Source organism: Chiloscyllium punctatum, chromosome 30 (genome assembly GCF_047496795.1).
Source record: "Chiloscyllium punctatum isolate Juve2018m chromosome 30, sChiPun1.3, whole genome shotgun sequence".
Taxonomy (NCBI): Eukaryota; Metazoa; Chordata; class Chondrichthyes; order Orectolobiformes; family Hemiscylliidae; genus Chiloscyllium; species Chiloscyllium punctatum.
This window is the reverse complement of record NC_092768.1, coordinates 4,372,382-4,394,981: the sequence shown is the minus strand read 5'-3', so window position 1 is coordinate 4,394,981 and position 22,600 is coordinate 4,372,382. Positions and strand designations below refer to the sequence as shown.

General features: G+C 41.8%; 1 protein-coding gene across 1 annotated transcript; it reads right to left on the bottom strand.

The window, feature by feature from the left end:
- Positions 1-241: 241 nt before the first annotated feature.
- Positions 242-6,406, bottom strand: LOC140454964 (uncharacterized). Its single transcript, XM_072549640.1, has 3 exons — positions 5,768-6,406; positions 2,792-3,061; positions 242-892 (listed from the first exon to the last, which is right to left on the bottom strand). The coding sequence occupies exons 1-3, from the start codon at positions 6,236-6,238 to the stop codon at positions 884-886; spliced, it is 750 nt and encodes a 249-aa protein (XP_072405741.1). The 5' UTR covers positions 6,239-6,406; the 3' UTR covers positions 242-883.
- Positions 6,407-22,600: the final 16,194 nt, after the last annotated feature.

The following is a 22,600-nucleotide window of genomic DNA, read 5'->3' as shown; positions in this document are numbered from 1 at the left end:
AAACCATGCAAAGTTGAATGCCAATGGCAAGGGCATGACTAAGGTCTGCAGCAGATAGCCAAATACAAAGGGAGCTGGAAAGTAAAAATGAAACAGCCAAAGAAAATACAAGTTCAAAAAGGGACACGGAACAGAATTCAAATCAAATTTGTAATAAGTTTAAGTAAAAAAAGAGACAATTAAAGGACAAATCTGCAGTGAATTACTTGGAACACATAACATTCATGAATGATAGTAGTAGATGGTCCTTCTGAACCTCCAAAATTCCATAGGACTAGCTTTTCTGATTCTCACTGAAACCTTGCATGTAATACAGTTGTGGCAGTTCCTCCCCATCACTAATAACAAATTTGCTGCCCTGTTCTGTTCAGGTTCATTGCTTAGCTGTGCGCAACCTCATCCTTCTTCTAACAAGTCTGGAAGATTTCCCGATTCCCTCTTAACTTTCCCTTCATGCCGATTGGAGCAGGTGCTGGAAAATTCAAAGCTCGTGTGACTCACTAGGCTGTCAATATCTTGCAGAGTGAAGTTTTAATGACTCTCTGCTATTTTGTTTTATATCTGTTGCTTTTTTTTTAGCACTGTCAGAATCCATTCCGTCCCAGCTACTCAGGTCTGACAATGGTTTTTTTTGAGTGAAAGCCTTTATTTATTTAACCTGACTTCAGATATCACAGAAATATTGTAATCTACTGTGTGAAAGAAAACTATTTATCCAAACATGTGAGTAATTAACAATTAGTAAAAGTTGAATGCATATTTTCAATTCTGTTCCATATCAGGGGGCTGTTGCCTTTGGCGCCACCTCCTGTAATAGATGTGATTTGATGTTCCTCTTCTTACAATCCTTACTGTTAGTGGACTACTGTGATGTGGATGGATCCTAAGGAACCTGGTGGGAAAGCACAGTCACAATTAAATGGGTGAGCTGTAACAATACTGAGCAAGGAGACCAGGGAACTCCCTGTTTCTCCTTATTGTAAACATGAAGTTAGCACTGCTAGTGTCTTTGTCCTCCACTGCCAGAATCCCTTCATATCAATTGCTATAATTGTGCAATATTAAGCAATTAGTAATAAGATTTGAATCCATTGTGCCCTAATCGAGAATGGAAATAATATCAAGTGGTCTGGTATTTTAGGGGCTTCTTGCTATGCAAAGTATCTGCCTGTTATATCGCCATGTGGGATTGACCAGCTCAGTTAGAACCACAGCAATGATATAGCACAGAAGGGGGAGGGGGTGGGGGGGGGGGTGCTGGGGGTTGCTGGGGGGTGGGAGGCATTCTGCCCGTGTTGTCGTGTGACCTAAAGTCACCCAGATGCCCTTTCCCATCCCATCTCCCTGCACATGGCCCATAGCCTTGCAGCTTACAACATTTAAGATGCAGATCCAGGCACTTTTTCAAATGGTTTAAGGTCTCTGTCTCCACTAGCAACTCAAGCAGTGAATTCCAGATACCCATTACCCTCTGTGTAAAAAAAGGCTATTATTTCCTCACATTCCTGCCAATTCCTCTGCCACCTAGCTTGAATCAATGACCCCTGGTTTATGGACTGTCAGTTGGCTAAGCAACTGGCTTGTGAAACTGAGTAATACTAATGGCATAGGTTCAATTCCTGTACTGGCTGAGATTATCTTGAAGGATTCTCCTTCTCAACTCCTCTCCCTGCTGGACGCTTGGTGACCCTCAGGTTAAACTCACCATCAGTTGTCTCTCTCTCTCTGGCAACTGTATGTGAATGACAGAGTCCAGGCTCATCCTGGCTTTTATTCAGACGTTAAATGGAAGAGGTGAAAGAGAAGCTACAACACAGAATCCATCATTTAATCAGTGACGAATTAATGGAAACATAACAGATCATGACGCTTCGTAGAGTAATAGTGATTGCAAAGTAGTATTCATGGTTTGGTGTTTGTTCAGACTTCAGATTGAAGTAATTGTTAATAAATCAACAATTAGTTTTGTGACTGTTCCATTTGATCAGTTGTTGGCATATCTTTTGGCAAAATTGAAGACTGATGATGTCAAATATCACCTTGGTGAATAGTTATTAAGAGGATGGAACAGTATTGACTGCCTCACATAGTTGTTGTGATATTGCACGTATCTATGCTCAGGAAAGTATGCACCATGGGAAGAGTTAAATGATGACACCAGCGTGCCATTGACCCATGTGAGATTATTCTATAAAGGTGTCAGCTGCTCCATCTCGGACAGCCCCACTGTTGTCCTTTGTGATCGACTCTTCTGCTGGTCAGCCAGCTCCAGCTCAGACAACGTTACTGTCTGTGATGGAGTTATAATGTTTTTATTAGAAAAGTCCTGCAGAAACTCAGCAGCAGTTGTGGAGAGAGAAACAGAGTTAATGTTTTGAGTCCACTATGACTCTTATAATGGAACTCTTTCCTCCAATGTTGCGCTTCTCAACTACCTTCTGTTTTTATTTTGGATTTCCAATATCTGCAATATTTTGCCTTTTATTGTGATATACTTGGTGCCCTGCGAAGAAGTCATCTGATAATTGTTCTCAGTACATCCCCAGTCTCAGTATTCATTCTGCCAGATTTAACATCATCACTTGAGAGAACATTTAGAGATTCAACTAATATTCTGTTCCATTAACAGAATTCCAACAGAATTGAATATCAAGAGTGCAATTTAATGGCGTTTCTTGCAGATCCATCCAAGATAAATTAATCTTTGAAGGTTGGATTTAGCTGCATTTACCACATCTCATTCTCTGCATCCTCCTTGGCATAATATTTCTGAATATTGTATAACACTTACCTGGGAATTCATTTCCATGTTTTCATGACTGGATCCTGGCTGAATTTGCCCATCATTTGGGAATTGTGTTGACATCTTACTTTTGCAAATTTCTTTGACAGCTTCAGTTGCCTTGGCTTTCAATTTTGCCCCCAGCAACTTTGCTTCCTCTTTTGTACATTTACAGTTATATTCAAACATATATTTGCTCTTCCAGTCGGAACAACATTGAAGAAAGTAGAATATTGCCAATGCAGACAGTAATATGACCACTGCAAGGCTGCCGATGAACTGTTAAGGTATGGGTGGAGATATAAAAAATTCAATTAAACAACGATGCATAGAATCATAGAATGATATAACACAAAAGGAATCCAGTCTGTTTCAGAATTAATCCCACTTCCCTGCTATTTCCAAAAATCATGATATTTATTTCCCCCTTTAATTCCATTCTTCTCTGCTTCTACCACTCTTTTAGGGAATACATTCTGGATTATAACAAGCTATCATGTATATTTTTCTCAAGTGTGACCTCTGGTTTTTCTGAGAAACATCTTTGAATTTCTTTCCACTGTTTCCTGATCCTTTCGGAGGTAGAAACACGTCTCCATATTTATTTCTCTCTCACGATTTAAAAAAACACAGAAAGGAGGAGCAAGAGTAGGCCATTCAGCCCTTCAAGACTGCTGTCCCAATCACTATGATCATAGCTGATCATCCAACTCAGAATGATGTTCCTGCTTTCTCCCCAAGTCTTGTGATTCCATTAGTCCTAAGAACTAGATCTAGCTCATTGTTGAAAATATTCAATGTGTTTGCCTCAAACACTTTCTGTGCAAATAATTCTACAAGCTCACCATTCTCTGGGTGAAGACATTTCTCATCATCTCAGTCCTTAATGGCCTCCCTCATATCATTAGGCTGTTGTCCCTGGTTTGACTTGCTAGTCTTCAGAAATATTCTTACTGCATTTACCCGTTTAGTCCTGTTAGAACTATGGGTCACTATGAGAAGTCCTCTCATTCTTCTAAACTCCAGAAAATATAGTCCTCATTGATCCAGTCTTTTTCCCTGGAATCCCAAGTGTGGTGCTGGAAAAGCACAGCAGGTCAGGCAGCATCTGAGGAACAGGAGAATCGATGTTTCAGGCATAAGCCCTTCATCAGGATTCCTGATGAAGGGCTTATGCACGAAACATTGATTCTCTTGCTCCTTGGATGCTGCCTGACATGCTGTGCTTTTCCAGCACCACACTCTTGACTCTGATCTCCAGCATCTGCAATCCTCACTCTCTCCTTTCTTCCTGAAATGGCAGTACTATAGTCTGGTAAATCCCTACATGGCCAGAATAACCTTCTCCCAGATAAGGAGACCAAAACATTGCATTATACGCTAGATGTAGTCGCACCAAGATCCTATACAATTGTAGCAAGACATCCCTACTCTTATACTCCAATCCTCACACTATGAAGACCAACATCTCATATGCCTTCTTCACTGCCTGCAGCACCTGCATGTTTATATTCAGCATAACTATCAAATGCCCTTTAAACCTTTATGCTATATAAAAGCATTCCCAACTTCCCTGCTGTCTTCAGACCACTGACATTGACTTACATTTAGATGTGCACTTGAGATCTCAAGGCACAGAAGGCAATGGGTCAGATGCTGGAAAATAGGATGAGAATAGTTCAATGCTCATGTCTAACTGGCGCGGACTTGATTGTGGAAAGGGCCCTTTTCTGTCCTGTAGATTTCTGAGGCTCTCAAACTTCCCCATCTTTGGTGGCATTCAGATAGATTCATTTGCAACCTCACCACGGCTTGATACCTTTCTCAAAGTGTATTGCCCAGCATGAATCATCCATAGAACTGTTCCATCCCAGACATTTACGGCCCTTTTATGTCCCTCCCTTTCATTCCCCAATAGCCCCCTCAAACCCAATACCTCCCGCATTTTCTGTGTTTCCAACTTTCATATGCCGCGCCTTTCGCTTCCTCCCATCTACCATCAGTGAGTTTTTCACCATCTTGCCCAATATTAGGGCGACCACATGTCTCCTCACCTTGAAACTACAGCCTTCAGACACAGTTCCTACTTTCAACAGCCTGCAGTTCTCTCCAGCTCAGCTCAGATTTTCAATCGAGAAGGATCACAGGTAAAGCTGACACATTCATCGAGACAATTTGCAAACCTTCGCCTCGGAGGGGGACCAGATGCAAAGGTGCAAGGGAGGGATCGGTTTGTTATCCCTGGAATCTAGAAGGTTACCGGTTGGTTCGAACTACATGGGGAACTGGAAGCAGGCGGTGATTGACTCTTCCCCCTGGGTACGTGGTCGCAAACTTTTTGAGTTCGAAATCTCACAATTGAAGTGAAGTTACGAAATATTTGTGCGCAGACAAGTTTGAAAGCCCTGTTACAATTTCAATCTTCTGCCAGTCCGTGATTGAGGGATGCACAAGGTATTTCAAGATATGGAAAAGGCATCTATATAAAAATTAAAATCACCATGTCTTATTATGACCTGAGAGTCGCTGCATATCACGAGGGGAAGAGGCTGACGAGCAGAGGCTTCGTATTAACGGCAGCCAGTGCAGGAATAGAACCCACGTCGTTGATAGTGGGTCGGCATTATAGGGCAGCTGGCTTAGCTAACTGGGCTCAGCAACCCCAGGGCCAATGGGTAGATAAATGGAGTTTCGTCACAGCTCAGTCGAGACTGTGTTGTCGGGAAAGCTCAGCAGGTCAGGCAGCATCCGAAGAGCAGGAGAATCTACATTTCGGGCCAGAGCCCTTCATCAGAGAAATTCCTGATGAAGGGCTTATGCCCGAAGCGTCGATTCCTCTGCTCCTCGGATGCTGCCTGACCTGCTGTGCTTTTCTAGCAACACACTCTCGACCCTGATCGCCGGCATCTGCAGACCTCACTTTCTCCTGAGTGCAGCACAGTCTCTCTTTGCTCGTTGCAGTGACCATGTAAAAGAACTACTTACCTGTGATGCAATGCAGTAGTCTTGGACAATTTCAGAGGAATTCCCATTGCATTTCGACTCGCATGCAGTTTCACTTCTACCGATTAACTTGGAACAGGCGTAATAGTTGCCATTCAATAAGAGTAGAATAATCCATAGTATTGCTGGAATTGATGCTTTACACACAGTCAGCAGGCTAGGTATAGGTGTGGGTGCACGGTACTCTACCTTCTGCTTGCTCCATAAATGACACAATTTCTGGAAGTAACTTTGTACCAAGAGACCAATAATGAACAGTGACATTGCGGGGAAAACAAACGTTATTGAGATGTAGCGGATGTTCGATGGCAGGTGACATGGACATTGGATCTCATTCTCCAGTAGACATTCCACTCCATAAAGGATTAGAAATATAATGAAATTCCCCAAAACTTGGAACATTCCCGGCTTAGCAATCAGGAAACTCTCTTGGAGTTTCTCCAACATGGCCATCTTCAAAGGCGTTATATCACAACACACTGACAATTGATTGAAGCTAACGCAATAACTAGCATTCACCGTTAAATCGCAGGATTGCGACTTTTATGAACAGCACGATCTGATGTGGAAACAGAAGTTAATTTGTGGCGAGAAAATCAGAACAGACTCGTCTGCTATCAACCACATTTAGAATAAATCCAGAGGCTAATTTATAGAAATTGCATGCTACCTACTTCCTCTCCCGTGTCTGAACAGCTGGGCGCAGTTCCCCTTCTAACTTTCGGTCGTCCACTCTATTGTGTCTGCTAATCTTTCTTCCCCAATTTAACATATCTTCTCAGAAGGTGGAATCAGCTCCTTGTGTTTTTCCAGTTGTTTCCTCCAGGCCAGGATCGTAAACAATACCTGGACACAACATGCAGTCCTTGCTCTGGGGAACAGCATGTCTCTGAGCAAAATTGCAATGGCCCTCCATTGCGGTAATCTGTTAATTCTGCTTTCTTTAGACTTATACACCACTCAGCATTCTGTTATACTTTTAGCTGAGCTTGTAGATCTTGGACTTGACAACATTTCCCGTCAATCCCTCTGAAATAATTGCGCAAAGGCCAGTATCCTCTTACCAAATCACTCCAGCCGGCTCAGAGTGAGGCCCCTGAAGTGAGGAGATTCTTAATCACCTATTTATATTGGTCAGCCAGGGCTCCTGTAGTAAAACTAGTGTTTGAAAGGGTGGCCCTATATCATGAAACAAACATCCTAACTCCCATTTCAGGATCTGTTGAAACAACTGTTTGGCCAAGAAGGAATTGAAGTGTTGAGATGCGGGTGACTTGGAGCTGACGGGCTATACAGATGTAGCTCTGGTTGGCAACAAGAGGTTGATTGGTCGATGGACGAGTGACCAATGATTGATGGCACAGACCTTTTGCCTGTTGACAACTGTATGGCTTGTTCTCGGGAAACTGAACAGCTTGGAGCCGGCAACTAGTCACGGAGGGAGTGAGAGGGAAAAATGTTCAGTTCTTTCCCATCTCTGTGAGTATGAAACACCCCATATTCAACAGGACTTCTGGGGCAGCTGCTTCCCAACTATATATCACTCTGCTGCCCACGTCTGTTGGGACAGGACATATTCAGAGGTGGTGATGGTGCTGTCTGTATGATATGATTCCATGTGTATGATTACATCAGGCTATTGCTTGACTGGTCAGTGAGACAACATGCCCAGTTTTGACTCTAGTACCTGGATTGCCTTGCTTGAGTGACTCTTGCTCTGAGTTGACAAGTAATCTGTCTTATTTCTTCTGTTGTGCATTCTGCATGGAGAGAGACCTGTCTGCATGCTGACAGTATTAGTACCGGCGAGTCGAGTGAAAACACTTCAAGTCTGTATTACGGGAGTGTGTGCTCTGTACTGAGTTTACAAACTGTGTGCACTGTACTCAGTTTACGGACGGTGAGTCTACACTAGGTTTACAGACCTTGAGTTCTATACTTGGTTTACAGACTGTGGGTTCTGTTCTCGATTTACACACTGTGAGTCTTGTATACCATTTACAGACAGTGAGCTCTGCATTCAGTTTGCAGACTGTGTGCTCTGTTCTTGGTTTGCAGACTGTGAGTTCTGCACCTGATTTACAGATTGCGAGTTCTACACTCAGTTTACAGAATGAGAGTTCCAGATTCGCTTTACAGACTGTGAACTTTGTACCTGGTTACAGACTGTGACTTCTGCACTCAGTTTACTGTTTGATATCAATAATTCAGATAGTAACAGGAAAACTGCATTTGATGCTGAAAATTGATGAACAACATATATCTGAACACACTTACAAGTACCTTCCATTGTGGTACCTTGTTAGTTCTGCTTTCTCTAGACCTATAAAGCACTCAGCATTCTGTTATAACAATCCCTTTTCGCTGAGCTTGTAGATCTTGGTCCTCACAAATTTTCCTACTGATACCTCCATTTGATATCAGTTTGCAGCACGTCACATTCTCCTTTCACAGGGTCAGTAACTGCACCTAAACTTTCTTGTATTTCAAAGTAGCCCATGAGTAATTTTACAATCTCATAGCTGGAATGTGCTAAAGTCCACTTAGCAGCCTCACTAACTAGTCCATAATGCTTGTTTCATTCTTTTTAAAAGCTGCAGACTGAAATAAGAAAAAGTTGTTTTAAAACTAGTGTTTGCAAAAGTGGCTATATGTTTTGAAATAAATAACCTGACTCTCATTCCAGACACTGTTGAAACAACTGTGTGGCCAAGCAGGAATTGAAATGTGAGTTGCAGATGACTTGGAGCTGACGGGCTGTACAGATGCAGCTCTGGTCGGCAACAAGATGTTGATCGGTCGATGGACGAGAGACCGATGATTGATGGCACAGACCTTTTGCCTGTTGAGAACTGTATGGCTTGTTCTCGGGAAACTGAACAGCTTGGAGATGGCCACAAGTCATGGAGGGAGTGAGAGAGAAAGGTATTCAGTTCTTTCCCATCTCTGTGAGTATGAAACACCCCATATTCAATAGGACTTCTGGGGCAACTGCTTCCCAACTATATATCACTCTGCTGCCCACGTCTGTTGGGACAGGGCATATTCAGAGATGGTGATGGTGCTGTCTGTATGATATGATTCCATGTGTATGATTACATCAGGCTATTGCTTGACTGGTCAGTGAGACAACATGCCCAGTTTTGACTTTAGTGCCTGGATTGCCTTGCTTGAGTGACTCTTGCTCTGAGTTGACAAGTAATCTGTCTTATTTCTTCTGTTGTGCATTCTGCATGGAGAGAGACCTGTCTGCATGCTGACAGTATTAGTACCGGCGAGCCTAGTGAAAACACTTCAAGTCTGCATTACAGAGTGTGTGCTCTGTACTCAGTTTACAAACTGTGAGAACTATACTCTGTTTACAGACTCTGAGCTCTGTACTCAGCTTACAGACTGAGAGGTCTACAATAGGCCTAAAGACTGTGAGTTCTACATTTGGTTTACAGATGGTGAGCTTTGTATTCAGTTTACAGATAGTGAGCTCTGCACTCGGTTTGCAGACTCTGTGTTCTGTACTCGGTTATACACTGTGAGTTCTGCATTCGGTTTACTGTTTGATATCAATAATCCAGATAGTAACAGGAAAACTGCATTTGATGCTGAATATTGATGAACAGCATATATCTGAACAAAATTACGAGTGTGGTACCTTGTGAGTTCTGCTTTCTCTAGACCTATAAAACACTCAGCATTCTGTTATAACAATCCCTTTTTCTGAGCTTGTAGATCTTGGTCTTCACAAATTTTCCTACTGATGCCTCCATTTGATATCAGTTTGCAGCACATTACATTCTCCTTTCACAGGCTCAGTCACTGCACCCAAATTTGTGTGTATTTCAAAGAAGCCCATGAGTAACCTTACCATCTTATAGCTAGAATGTACTAAAGTCCACTGAGCAGCCTCACTAACTGATAGTTTAATCCTTTTTAAAAGCTACGGACTGAAATAAGAAAAAGTTGTTTTAAAACTAGTGTTTGAAAAGGTGGCTATATGTTTTGAAACTCATAACCTGACTCCCATTGCAGACACCTTTCAAACTGTGTGGTCAAGCAGGAATTGAATTGTGAGTTGCAGATGACTTGGAGCTGACAGGCTGTACAGATGTACCTCTGGTTGGCAATAAGGTGTTGATTGGTCGATGGACTAGCGACCGATAATTGATGGCACAGACCTTTTGCCTGTTGACAACTGTGTGGTTTGTTCTCAGCAAACTGAACAGATTGGAGATGGCAACAAGTCGCGGAGGGAGTGAGAGAGAAAAAAATGTTCAGTTCTTTCACAGTTCTGTGAGTATGAATCACCCTATATTCAACAGTGCATCTTGGGCAATTCCCTCCCAACCTTATATTACTGTATTGACATGTTAAGTGTGACAAGTCACATCCAGGGGTGATGATGGTGGTGTCTGTGAGTATGACTCTGTCAGGCTGCTGATTGTCTGGTATGCGAGAAGCCTCCCCATTTTTCATCTAACCCCCAGATTACTTTTGATTGAGTGACTCTTGCTGGGAGTTGGCAAGTAATCTGCATTGTTTCTTCTGTTGTGGTGTCTGCATGGTGAGAGGCTTGCCCGCGACTGAGTTATTACCAGCTATTACCAGCGAGTCTAGTGGAAACAATCTATGTTGACATGAATGTGTGACTAAAGGGGCACAGTTAGCAGCAGTTTGGGAAGGCTGGTGAAAAGGCCTTCTCCCTCGGAATTTAGTCCCAGTGGAGATAGAGGGGTGGAGAATCAGATACAAACACCATTCAGTGTCATTGAATAGCCCCTCCCAGATCCACTGAAAGCAGTTACTGACAATCAGTAATGGTTACTCAGGAGACAGAGCAGGAATAAGGGCTGGAGCTGCAGATGGAGCAGGGAAAAGAACAGGAACAGAAACCATCACTGGCGATGGTTGAGCTACTGGAACAGCTGAGTAGGAACCTGATCCAGAGTAGGACTGGAAGCTGGAGAAGGACTGGGTGCTAGAGTAGAAGCAGGAAACTGGAGTAAGAGCAGAAACTGGATCTGGAGTAGGAGTGGAGCTGGAATAGGACCAGGAGCTGGAGTGGGAGCAGGAAGTGGAACAGCAGCAGAAGCTGGACTCAGAGTTGGTGCAGGAGTGGGAATTGGGCCTGGAGCAGCAACTCAAGTAAGAGTGCTGGGAAAAAGATGATGACTGGGCAGCACGGTGGCACAGTGGTTAGCATTGCTAATCTCACAGCACCAGAGACCTGGGTTCAATTCCTGCCTCAGGCAACAGTCTGTGTGGAGTTTGCACATTCTCCCCATGTCTGCGGGCATTTCCTCTGGGTGCTCTGGTTTCCTCCCACAGCCCAAAAATGTGCAGGTTAGGTGAATTGGCCATGCTAAGTTGCCCGTAGTGTTAGGTGAAGGGGAAAATGTAGTGGAATGGGTCTGAGTGGGTTGCTCTTTGGAGTGTCGGTGTGGACTTGTTAGGCTGAAGGGCCTGTTTCCACACTGTAAGTAATCTAATATTAAAAAAGAAACTCTAAATGTAAGTTATCATTAGACCATTAATCCAGACCAAAAGTCATGCTTTGGTGCAGCCTGGTTCAAATCTGACTGTGGAACACTCATTTCCCCAAAAAATCCAGAAGTAAGAGTCTGATGATGACCATAAATTATTTGTTTGGGGAAAGCCCAAATGATTCACAAATGCCTTTTAGGTAAATAAACTGCTGTCTTTACCCGGTCTAGCCTACATGTGACTCCAAACCCAGAGCAATGAGGCTGACCCTTAATTGCCTCTGGGCCATTAGAGTGGCATGGTGGCTCAATAGACAATAGACAATAGACAATAGGTGCAGGAGTAGGCCTTTCAGCCCTTCGAACCTGCACCGCCATTCAATATGATCATGGCTGATCATTCCTAATCAGTATCCTCTTCCTGCTTTATCTCCATAACCCTTGATTCCACTATCTTTGAGAGCTCTATCGAACTCTTTTTTAACTGCTGCCTCAGGGGCCTATGGGTTTGATTTCTGCTTTGGACAACTGTCTGTGTGGAGTTCGCACATTCTCTCCGTGTCTGTGTGGGTTTCCTCTGGGTGCTCCACTTTCCTCCCACAGTCCAAAGACTAGGGAGATTGGTCATGAAAGGTGGGTTAGCCATGGGGCACGCAGGATGAAGGGAGTGGTTCTGGGTGGGATGCTGTTCGGAAGGTCAGCACGGACTCAATAGACCAAATGGCCTGTCTCCACACCATAGGGATGCTATGAATGGGCAATAATTGCTGGCTGAGCCAGTGACACCCACATCCTATGACAGAGTATAGAATTGAAGCAGGAGTGGGAATAGAAACTGAAGCGAAAACAGAAGTTTGAAGTGGAGCAGAAATTCAAGTTAAAGGAGGATGATTTGTCAGAAATTAATGTGGAGCAGCAGCAGATGTTGGATCTCAAATAGTTGTTGGAGGTGTGACAACAAATCAGCCTCAGGCCTGTGAACAAGGGCTGATATTTTTGTTATTCTTGTAGACATTTCCAGTGACTTCAATCCTCATTGCCATTTTACTGAGTGCATATCATATCGTGGGGTCTTTACAAGATCAAACACAGATTAAACAGTAAAGCCCCTCTTCTCACTATTTAACAGAATCAGAAAATGTTTCCCCTTCCCCTACACTCAAAGCTGACTATATGTTTATTTTACAGCCTGTAATAAATGTTGGTTGTTGAATCATTCTGAGAACAATACACAGTTTGAACCCGGCTTATGGATAGAGGTTTCACCTCCATTTACCAACTCTGAGATTACAGACACAGAACATAGAACATAGAATGTTAAAGCGCAGTACACGCCCTTCAGCCCTCGATGTTGCGCTGACCTGTGAAATTAACCTGATGCCCATCTAACCTACACCATTCCAATATTATCCATATGTATGTCCAATGCCCATTTAAATGCCCTTAACTTCGGCGAGTCTACTACTTTTGTAGGCAGGCCGTTCCACACCCCTACTACTCTCTGAGTAAAGAAACTAACCTATCACTCCTCAGTTTAAAACAACGTGCCCTCGTGTTAGCCTTCACCATCCGAGGAAAAAGGCTCTCATTGTCCTCCCTATCTAACCTTCTGATGACCTTATATGTCTTGAGTAAGTCACTTCTCAACCTTCGTGTCTCCAACAATTAGTGCGACATTTGGTTTACAGATTGTGAGCTCTGCACTCGATTTACAGTCCATACTGTGTACCTTAGATAGAAAACTGTCTAAAGCACTGTTTACCAATGTAATCTGAATTATTTCCTTGAACGAAGAAGGCATTGGAAGGGATGGCTGTAATTTCTGTTATAAAGGGAAGCTCATTTTTGTTCAGAGGAAGGCAATCAAGTGGCAAAAGGCAGAAGAGAGGGCTTGAGTAGGAGGGACCTTGACTGCTTTATGACATGGCTCCTGGCAACTGTTGTGATGTGGCTCATGGTGAGTCAGTGATTCTCATCCTGGTGGCGCTTGGCACCATATGGGGACAAGACTTCGACAGCTGGCAATCTGACAATTGGCAGGGACTGGACCCCAGAGCTGACGCCGAAGCCGAAGCTGAAGCTGGAGCTGGAGCTGGAGGGGCAGTGGGAGTGGGAGCAGGAGGGGGAGCAGGCAGAAGAACAGGAGCAGGACCTGCAGTTGGAACTGGAGTTGGCCCAGCTGATGGAACTGGAGCTGGAGCTGGAGCAGGAGCTGGAGGTGGAGCAGGACATGCAGCAGCAGCTGGAGCAGGATCACTGGCCCGAACTCGACCTGGAGCAGCAGCAAAAGCTGGAACTGGAGCAGCTGCTGGAGTTGGAGAGGGAGCTGGAGCGGACTTGATGGCCAATTAAACTGAAACACTGCAAAGAAATTTTAAAAGAATGTAATTCAGCCAAAGTATCAATTATACATTTATTCCGTTCAAATAAAATCAATGTTGAAGAAGTAACCCTGTTAGTATCACGTTATCAAATGCAGTTTTCCTGTTATTATTTAGATAATTGATAAACAAGGCTGATCAGTATTATTGCTGACATCACACTGATCATTGATTGTATCACAGTGATCATTGAATGTGTCACAGTGAGTGTGATGATGAGGACAATGACATAGAACATCGTCCATTTTGCTGATGACTCAGAGTTAGATAGCATTGTAGACAGTGTAGATGAGAGCATAAAGTTAGAAAGGGGCATTGAGAGACTAAGTGAATATGCAAAACTGTGACAAATATGAGAAAGTGTGGATAATCCATTTCAGACTGATAAAGGATAGATCAGGGTACTTTCTAGATAATATGAAGTTAAGTACTGCGGATGTCCAAAGAGACTTGGGAGTTCAGCTGCACAGACCTTTAAAATGTCACAAACAGATGCAGAAAATGATCAAGAAATCTATTGGAATGCTGGCCTTTATATCTACAGGGTGGGATACAAGATGCAGAAGTTATCTTGGAGTTATACAAAAACCTGGTTAGACACCACTTGTAAATTACTGTGAGCAGATCTGGGCATCACCCCTTTGGAAGGACATATTGGCTTGGAGGGAGGACATCCTAAGTTTGCAAGAATAACTCCTGAACTTCAGGGGTTCAGTTAATGAGGAGAGATGTAAATTAGACCTGATTTCTTTTGAATTTGACAGGTTAGTGTTGATCTGATCAAAGTTTTCAAGGTATTAACATGAAAATAAAAGTAGATAAGGATAAATTATTTCCATTGGTTGGAGGTTCTAGAAATAGGGGCACAGTCTGAGAGGTAAAAACAATAACTGCAGATTCTGGAAACCAAATACTGGATTAGTGGTGCTGGAAGAGCACAGCAGTTCAGGCAGGCATCCAATGAGCAGCGAAAGCGACGTTTTGGGCAAAAGCCCTTCATCAGGAATAAAGGCAGTGAGCCTGAAGCGTGGAGAGATAAGCTAGAGGAGGGTGGGAGTGGGGAGAGAGTAGCATAGAGTACAATGGGTGAGTGGGGGAGGAGATGAAGGTGATAGGTCAAGGAGGAGAGGGTGGAGTGGATAGGTGGAAAAGGAGATCGGCAGGTCGGACAAGTCCGGACCGAGTTTGTTTCATGACATGGTTGAAGAGCTTCAGAGCAGAGGAAATGACCTGGGAGTTGCAGTGGGAGAGGGACTCCCTGAGATTCTTGTAGAGAGAGGAGGAAAACTTCTTCAAAGCAGGCATCCGGAGAGATCTTAAGAAGCACTTCTACACAAAAAAAAGTGATAGAGGTTTGAAAAGTCTCTTCAATAAATGGCAAAGGATGCTGGGTCAGTTGTTGGTTTAAAATCTGAGATGGATACATTTTTGTTAAGGCATTAAGGGATATGGGCCAAACGCAGGTATATGGAGTTTGGACACAAATCCAGCCATGATCTCACTGAATGGTGGAACAGGCTTGATGGACTGAATGAGTTGAGAGTGGGGTGTTGGAAAAGCAGAGCAGGTCAGGCAGCATCCCAAGAGCAGGAGGTTTGACATTTCAGGCATAAGCCCTTCATCAGAAATGATTTACCAATAAAGTAATTGAAGGACTATGTACATGCATAATTTACATTAACAACTTAGTTGTTTGTAAAGAAACCTGGGAAGAATATTTTCCCCTCTTGACTGAATTGTTGATTGGCTACAAGGAATCAAGTTATTTATAAATCAGGCAAAAATTGAAGTGACTAGCATGTTTGCTCCACACTGTGGGACAAGATCCAAAAGTGAAAGTTAAGAGCTGTTTTGGAATTTCCCGGTGCTAAAACACAAAATTTTGCAATGTTGGCATGGGTGAATTTTATCAGCTGTTTTTGCTGAACTTCAGTGGTTCCTCTACTGAATTTGTTAAAGGAAGTCAGAAAATAGGACAAGAATGCCAGAGTGCTTTCCAAAGCCCAAAAGGTTTGCTGACAACTCCATTTGTTCTGAAAGTATCAAATTATGGAAAGACTGGCAAACTGGTAGTTTCTGCCAATGATATCAGTGTGGTTATTCCAAGTGGCAGGTCTTTGCATTTCTGCCATCTTCCTGGCGATTGCAGTGGTTTAAAATTTCTCTTCTATTTTACTGCGTAGAACTCTAACAGACTTGCTATCAGCAAATTTAAGAACAAACTATGTAAAATTTGAAACAATAAGCTCAATTTTAATATTCTGACCACTAAGCTTGATCCATGTCTCAATCACTATCCTAAACTGACCTTAGCATCAGTAATCTCTGTAACACACGAACATAGGAACAGCAGTCATCCATTCAGTCCATCAACTTAGTGGTCAGAGTATTAAAATTCAACTTATCATTTCAAATTTTACATAGTTTGCTCTTGAATTCACTGATAGCAAGTCTGGCAGGGTTCTACTCAGTAAAATAGAGGAGGAACTTGAAACAATTGCAAACACCAGGTAAGTGGCAGAAATGCAAAGACATGCTGTTTGGAATGACTACACTGATATCATTGGCAGAAACTGCTAGTTTGCCAGTCTTCCCATAATTTGATACTTTCAAAAAAAAATGGAGTTGTCAGCAAACCTTTTGCACTTTGGAAGGCACAGGGGCATTCTTGTGTTCAGTCATATTTTCTAACTTCCTTTAACAAATTCATTAAAGGAACCACAATAGTACTGAAGTTCAACATGAACAGCTGATAAAATCCACTCATGCCAACATTGCAAAATTTTGTGTTTTAGCACCGGGAAATTCCAAAACAGTCCATAACTTTCACTTCTGGATCTTGCCCCTCAGTGTGGAGCAAATATGTCAGTCGCTTCACTTTTTTCCAGATTTATAAATCAATTGATTCCTTGTAGCCAATCAACACTTCAGTTCAGAGGGGAAAATATTCTTCTCAGGTTTCTTTGCAAACAACCACGTTGTTAATGTAAATTATACATGTACATAGTCCTTCAATTACTTTATTGATCAATCATTACAATGTTGTTGATATGTTTTCATTCCAAATACATGACTTTGCATTAATAAAGTCCAATTGTTATTAAAAAGCTGATATTTGTTTGGCTCTATCATTCAGTGGAACTTTTCATGCAATCATCCCATTATAGAATAGGATTTGAGTTTGTTTCCCTGACTGAATTGAGTTTGCAATGATCAATACCGAATTTGTGCAAAACATATACTATTGGGGCTATTAAGATGGTGAGCTCCAGGTACTAAGACATAAAAAAACCCCAAAGAACTACAGATACTGGATAACAAACAAAAACAGAAATTGCTGAAAAACTCAGAAGGTGTGGCAACGTCGGGGGAGGGAAAACAGAGTTAAAATTTCAGCTCTAGTGATCCTTCTTCAGAACTGTCAGTGGACTTGAAACAATAACACTTGTTTCTCTTCACAGATGCTGCTTAGTTTCCCCAGAAATTTCTGTTTTTGTGCCAGGTTGTACGACTCACATCAATAACATCAACACTCATCATAAACATAATCCCTTCCCCCACCTGAGTTAAGTTCTCTGGATTGAGTTTGCAAGGATGTTGTTTTGTGGGTAACCCATCCCTTACATTAACATCATGTCCCCAGCAATGGACATTTCTTCTGATGTTTCACATAAATTGTTTCACGATTCTGTCATGACCCTTATAAGTAACTTTGATAATTTAATGGAAGATAAAAGATCTTGTCATTTCACCCTCAGTTCAATCTAAGCTGATTGCTCGAGGATCAAATTTTGAATTTGTTTCATTCTTCAGTTATTCTGCTGCTGTTATGTTATTTCTTAATTATTTCATTAATGTAAGTATTTTTTTTGAGTATCATCACTGTTCTAAAATATCTTTAAGCATTGATACAACACACTCACCAAACCTGTCTCTTGTCTGGAGTACTCAGCATATAATTTACTTAACTGATTTTTTTTTAAATAAGGTCCAGTGAACGATGCTTTTAAATGTTTTCCCCAAGATAGATAACAACTACACCATACCAATCACAAGAAAATTCCAAGCATTGGCCTTTCCATCTACTCTCATTTTAATTGTTTGGTGACAACTTTTCAAATGTTTTCACATGCGTTCATTAGTTTATTTCTAAAAGTCAAAGTACATGCTGAAAGCATTATGTCTGAACTTTGTTTGAAGATTATTTCTTTAATCAATGTAAGAGGTGCTTTCACCTCATGTCAAAAGATCCGAGTTTGGATTCATTAAGTGCATCCCTAATGGCACATAATAACAAGGGAATTTCTTTATCCTAATCATTAGGATATTCCTGACAATAAGCTCTAATTCTTGGCTATCTTTGCAATGCATTTTGGGATTAAGATGAAAAAGTAAAGATGCCCCGGTGGCTCAGTGGTTAGCACTGCTGCCTCACAGCACCAGGGTCCCAGGTTCAATTCCAGCCTTGGGTGACTGTCTATGTGGAGTTTGCATATTCCCCCCGTGTCTGTGTGGGTTTCCTCTGGATGCTCTGGTTTTCTCCCACAATCCAAACATGTGCAGGCCAAGTGAATTGGCCACGCTAAATTGCCCATAGTGTTAGGTGCATTAGTCAGAGGGAAATGGGTCTAGGTGGATTACTCTTCGGAGGGTCAGTGTGGACTGGTTGGGTTGAAGAGCCTGTTTCCACGCTGTAAGGAATCTAGTCTAGTAAATTATTCCATTTACAATATTCAAACTATTTACCATTGCTTTGAATATATATGACATAAAACTTTAACCTTAATCTGATTAGTTTTTGTTTGGTAATCATATATTATAAAATATTGAACTAACCTTTTCTCTGCCATTTTCACAGTACTTTTTCCAAAAGGCACCACTTCAGGAAATCTAGTGAAATCATCTAAAAGCAACAATGCTTTTTAGTTCCAGCCTTTCTCCTTTATAACTTGCATCAAACAAAATATCAAGTGTTTGCAGAACTCTACAATACACAGGGATATGGATGACTAGATGCATGAATCCCAAAAAGTTAGCATGCAGATTCAGCAGGAGTTTAGGAAGGCAGACAGGTCAATTGTTGCTAATTGTGAGGGAGATCAGGTATAAACGTAGGGAAATTTTGTGACAGAAGCACAATTCTTTTGTTTTTTGAGAACTTTTAGAGATTTTCCTTTTCTCAGCTTAGTTTTACGTTTGAAAAAACATTCTTTTCATTTTATTTATAAATTTGTTTTGTGTCTTATTTTCCTTTTTGTGAGGCCATATTGGAGTACTGTTTACAGTTCTGGTTTCCTCACTGAAATGATGATATAATTATAATGGAGGTAGTTCAGAGAGGCTTCACTTGAATAGAGGTACGAGAGGTGACTGTGCATATTAGATTCTTAGGGGACTTGATGTTGAAGGGTAGCTCCCTCTAGTGAGAGAAACAAAAACTAGCAAACACAATTCAATAATAAGGGGTCTCTCCATTAAGGCAGAGGTGAGGATTCTTTTCCACAGAGGTTCATTATCGTCGAATTCCTCTCCATGGCCTAATTAAGGACAATTATGGCTTTGTGCAGGCTGGTTGTGTCTTACTAACTTGATCAAATTTTTCCAGGAGGTGACAAAGGTGACCGATGAGGATAGAGCAGTGGATGTTGTCTACATGGATTTTCGTAAGGCTTTCGATAAGTTAGGCTTATCAGAAGGTTAAGATTCATGAGATCCAGTGATCTGGCCTTGTGGATTCAGAATTGATTTGCCCGTAGATGGCAAAGAGTAGTAGTGGAAGGATATTTTTCTTGCTGGTGACTTCTTCTGTGACTAGTGGTATTCCGCAGGGATCCATACTGGCACATCTGCTATTTGTGATACACCGTATATACTTGTGTACAAGTCAAATTTTGAAGACTTCTTTTAAAGCTGAAATTAGGGAGTCAACTTACACATGAGATATTGTTTTCGAGAGGATGAAATTCATGTTTGGCATGAGTCAAAAAATCGACAAAGGTTTCTACATAGAATAATAAACAACAGAAGGAAGAAGAATTATGGCTATTATTGAATTTGGGAGAGTTTTACAATAAGTTCAGAGAACAACTGTATGCAACACTGTATTTGAAGAAACTGAGGCAACAGCAGGAAGACAAGGTCGAGATCTGCTATAAGGTACTATAGGTATTTGCATGCACAGATCAAATATATGTATGTAAATATTACATTGGTAAATATATACAGTATCTATACAGCATATATATATAGTTATCAACATTCAATTTAATGATTTGAAGATCACGTTGTGCAAATACATACTAGTGATAGTAACATGTGATGATGCAGGTATTGTATTTGAATCAAAAACGTGCAAATCCTGACCGTTAAGGCTGCATGTATAGTCAGGAAGAGACCTCTGAAAAACTAAGGTTGACTAATAAATGGAGGTATATGAAAAAATACCAGACTTTTTGGCCAAAATAAGGGGTCGACTTATATATGAGATCGACCTATACACAAGTATATACAGTATGTATAAATTACTTGGATGAAAGTGTAGGTGGGTACATTAGTAAGTTTGCAGATGATACAAAGGTTGGTGGGGTTGTGGATAGTGTAGAAGGTTGTTAAAGGATGCAGTGGGAAATAGATTAGTTAAAGATATGGGCAGAGAAATGGCAAATGGAGTTTAATCCAGGTCAATGTGTGATCAAATGTTCAGGAATTTAAAGGATGAAGATGGCAGCAGCAGAGTAGGCAATGTCCAGGTTCCAATGATGCGCTTGTCCTATGTGCTGTCTTATTTCTTTTCTCTTTCTCCTTTTCTTTTCTCAGTTTTATTTAGTTTTCACTCAAACCTACCAGATAATGGGAGCTCTTTGAGAGGATGGTGGCTTCGATGGGCTCTGGAGTGGCGCCAGCATCTCCAGAGGTCAGCCTGTGAAGCCTGGAACAGAGCTCTTGCTTCTGTGTGGAGAGGGACTCTGGCCGCGGTATGACGTGGGCTGAGAATCCCAGTGCGGGATTCTGGCCACTGCGTGGCATGGGCTGGGAATCCCAGAGCAGGACTCTGGCCATGGCATGGTGTGGGTTGGGAATCCCGGAGCGGGACTGTAGCAGCGGAGAAGGAAAAGTTGGACTCTCTTTAAGTTAACTTTGTTTTTAATTTTATTTTGTTAAAGCGAAGGGCACCCATGCATGGTGACAGTCCACACTTTCCATTGCATTTTATATTGAATACACCTGACAATAAATGATTCAATTCAGAAAAGAATGCTGTTACTGGCAGGAACCTGAACACAACTGGTGTGCAGAGGGATTTTGGGGCTCAAGTCTATAGCTCCCTGGAAGTAGCCACACAAGCAGATAGTGTGGTAAAGAAGGCATGTGACATGCTTCCTTCATTGGTCAGGATGTTGAGTACAAGATTCAAGATGTCATATTGCAACTTTGTAAGACTTTGGTAAGCCTACATTTAGGGTATTGTGTTCAATTCTGGTTACCATCTTTTGGAAGTACGTGGAGGCTTTAGCGAGGGTGCAGAAGAGGTTTACCAGGTTTCTGTCTGGATTAGAGACGCTGAGCTATAAGGAATGGCTAGAAAAAAAGGGTTCACTGGAGCAGCGGAGGCTGAGGGGAGACTTGATAGAAGTGTGTAAAATTATGGTTTGCATAGACAGCATTGATGGTCAGAATCTTTTTCCAAAAGACAAAATGTCTAATACTAGGGGCATCCAGTTAAGGTGGAATGGAGAAATGTGAAGAGATTTGAGGGGCAATTATTTTATACAGAGAGTGGTAGGAGCCTAGAATGCGCAACCAAGAGTATAGTGGAGGCACATACGATAGGTGCGTTTAAGGGACTTTGAAATAAGAACATGAATATGCAAGAAATAGAGAGATATGGATCATGGGCAGGCAGACGGGATTAGTTTAATTTGGCGTCATGTTCGGCACAACATTTTTGTCTAAAGTGCCCATTCCAATGCTGTGCAGTTCAATGTAAAGGGTAATGGAGGCAGAGTCAATGAATACTTTTGAAACAAAAGTTAGACAGATTCCTGAATGACAAGAGAGTCACAGCTTGTAAGGGGGAGAGGGGAAGTGAACTTGAGACCACCGTCAGATCAGCTGTGGACTTACTCAATCATGGGGGTGGTTTAAAGCATTAAACAAGCTGCTCCTGCTCCTAACTCATGTGCCTCTGTGTAGAAATGGCTAGGTTTCAGACTACTGATCAGGTTTCTTGCCTAGTTGTTCAAGTTAGTGATTAAGTTTGTGGGTTTTATTCTTTCAATTATTATAGACAAAGTGTGGTAGATATTTGGAATGCCCTTCGTCAAATGCTGGTTGATGCAGAATCAATTGTTAAGTTTAAATCTGAGCATGTATGGAGTTGGAACAGATTAGACATGATGTCATTGGATGGTGAAACAGGCTCTTGGAGCTGAATAGTCTACTCATGTTCCTATTATTAATAAAGAATTTTGTTAGTTGAAGATTTTCATTTGTTTTTCGTCCAGTGAACAATGTTCTGACTGACCTAAGCATTCATTTTCAAGCACTTGTCTTGAGGAAATGCTAATTGTCATTCTTTCCCAGCTCCTCATACATAGACTGGAACTTTCTTGTGCAGAGGAAGCTTATTTTGTGTACTGGGAGTAATAATAGTTGGGGATAACAATGATAATAGTTGGATAATGTGATAACAGTCTGCTCGATGCAATTTGACCACACAGTGCCCTGGAAAAATGGAGTGCAATTCTGATCTGCTCCACCTTCATAAAGCTGGGACAGGGTGAACAGGATAATCCTGACTAATAAAACAATGAACCGCAAATGTTGGAGATCCATAGCAAACAGAAACAGAAATCGCTGGTGAAGCTCAGCAGGTCTGGCAACACCTGTTGAGAGAAAACAGAATTCGCATTTTAAGTCTGGTGACCTTGCTTCAGAATCTAGATAGAGAAATAGAG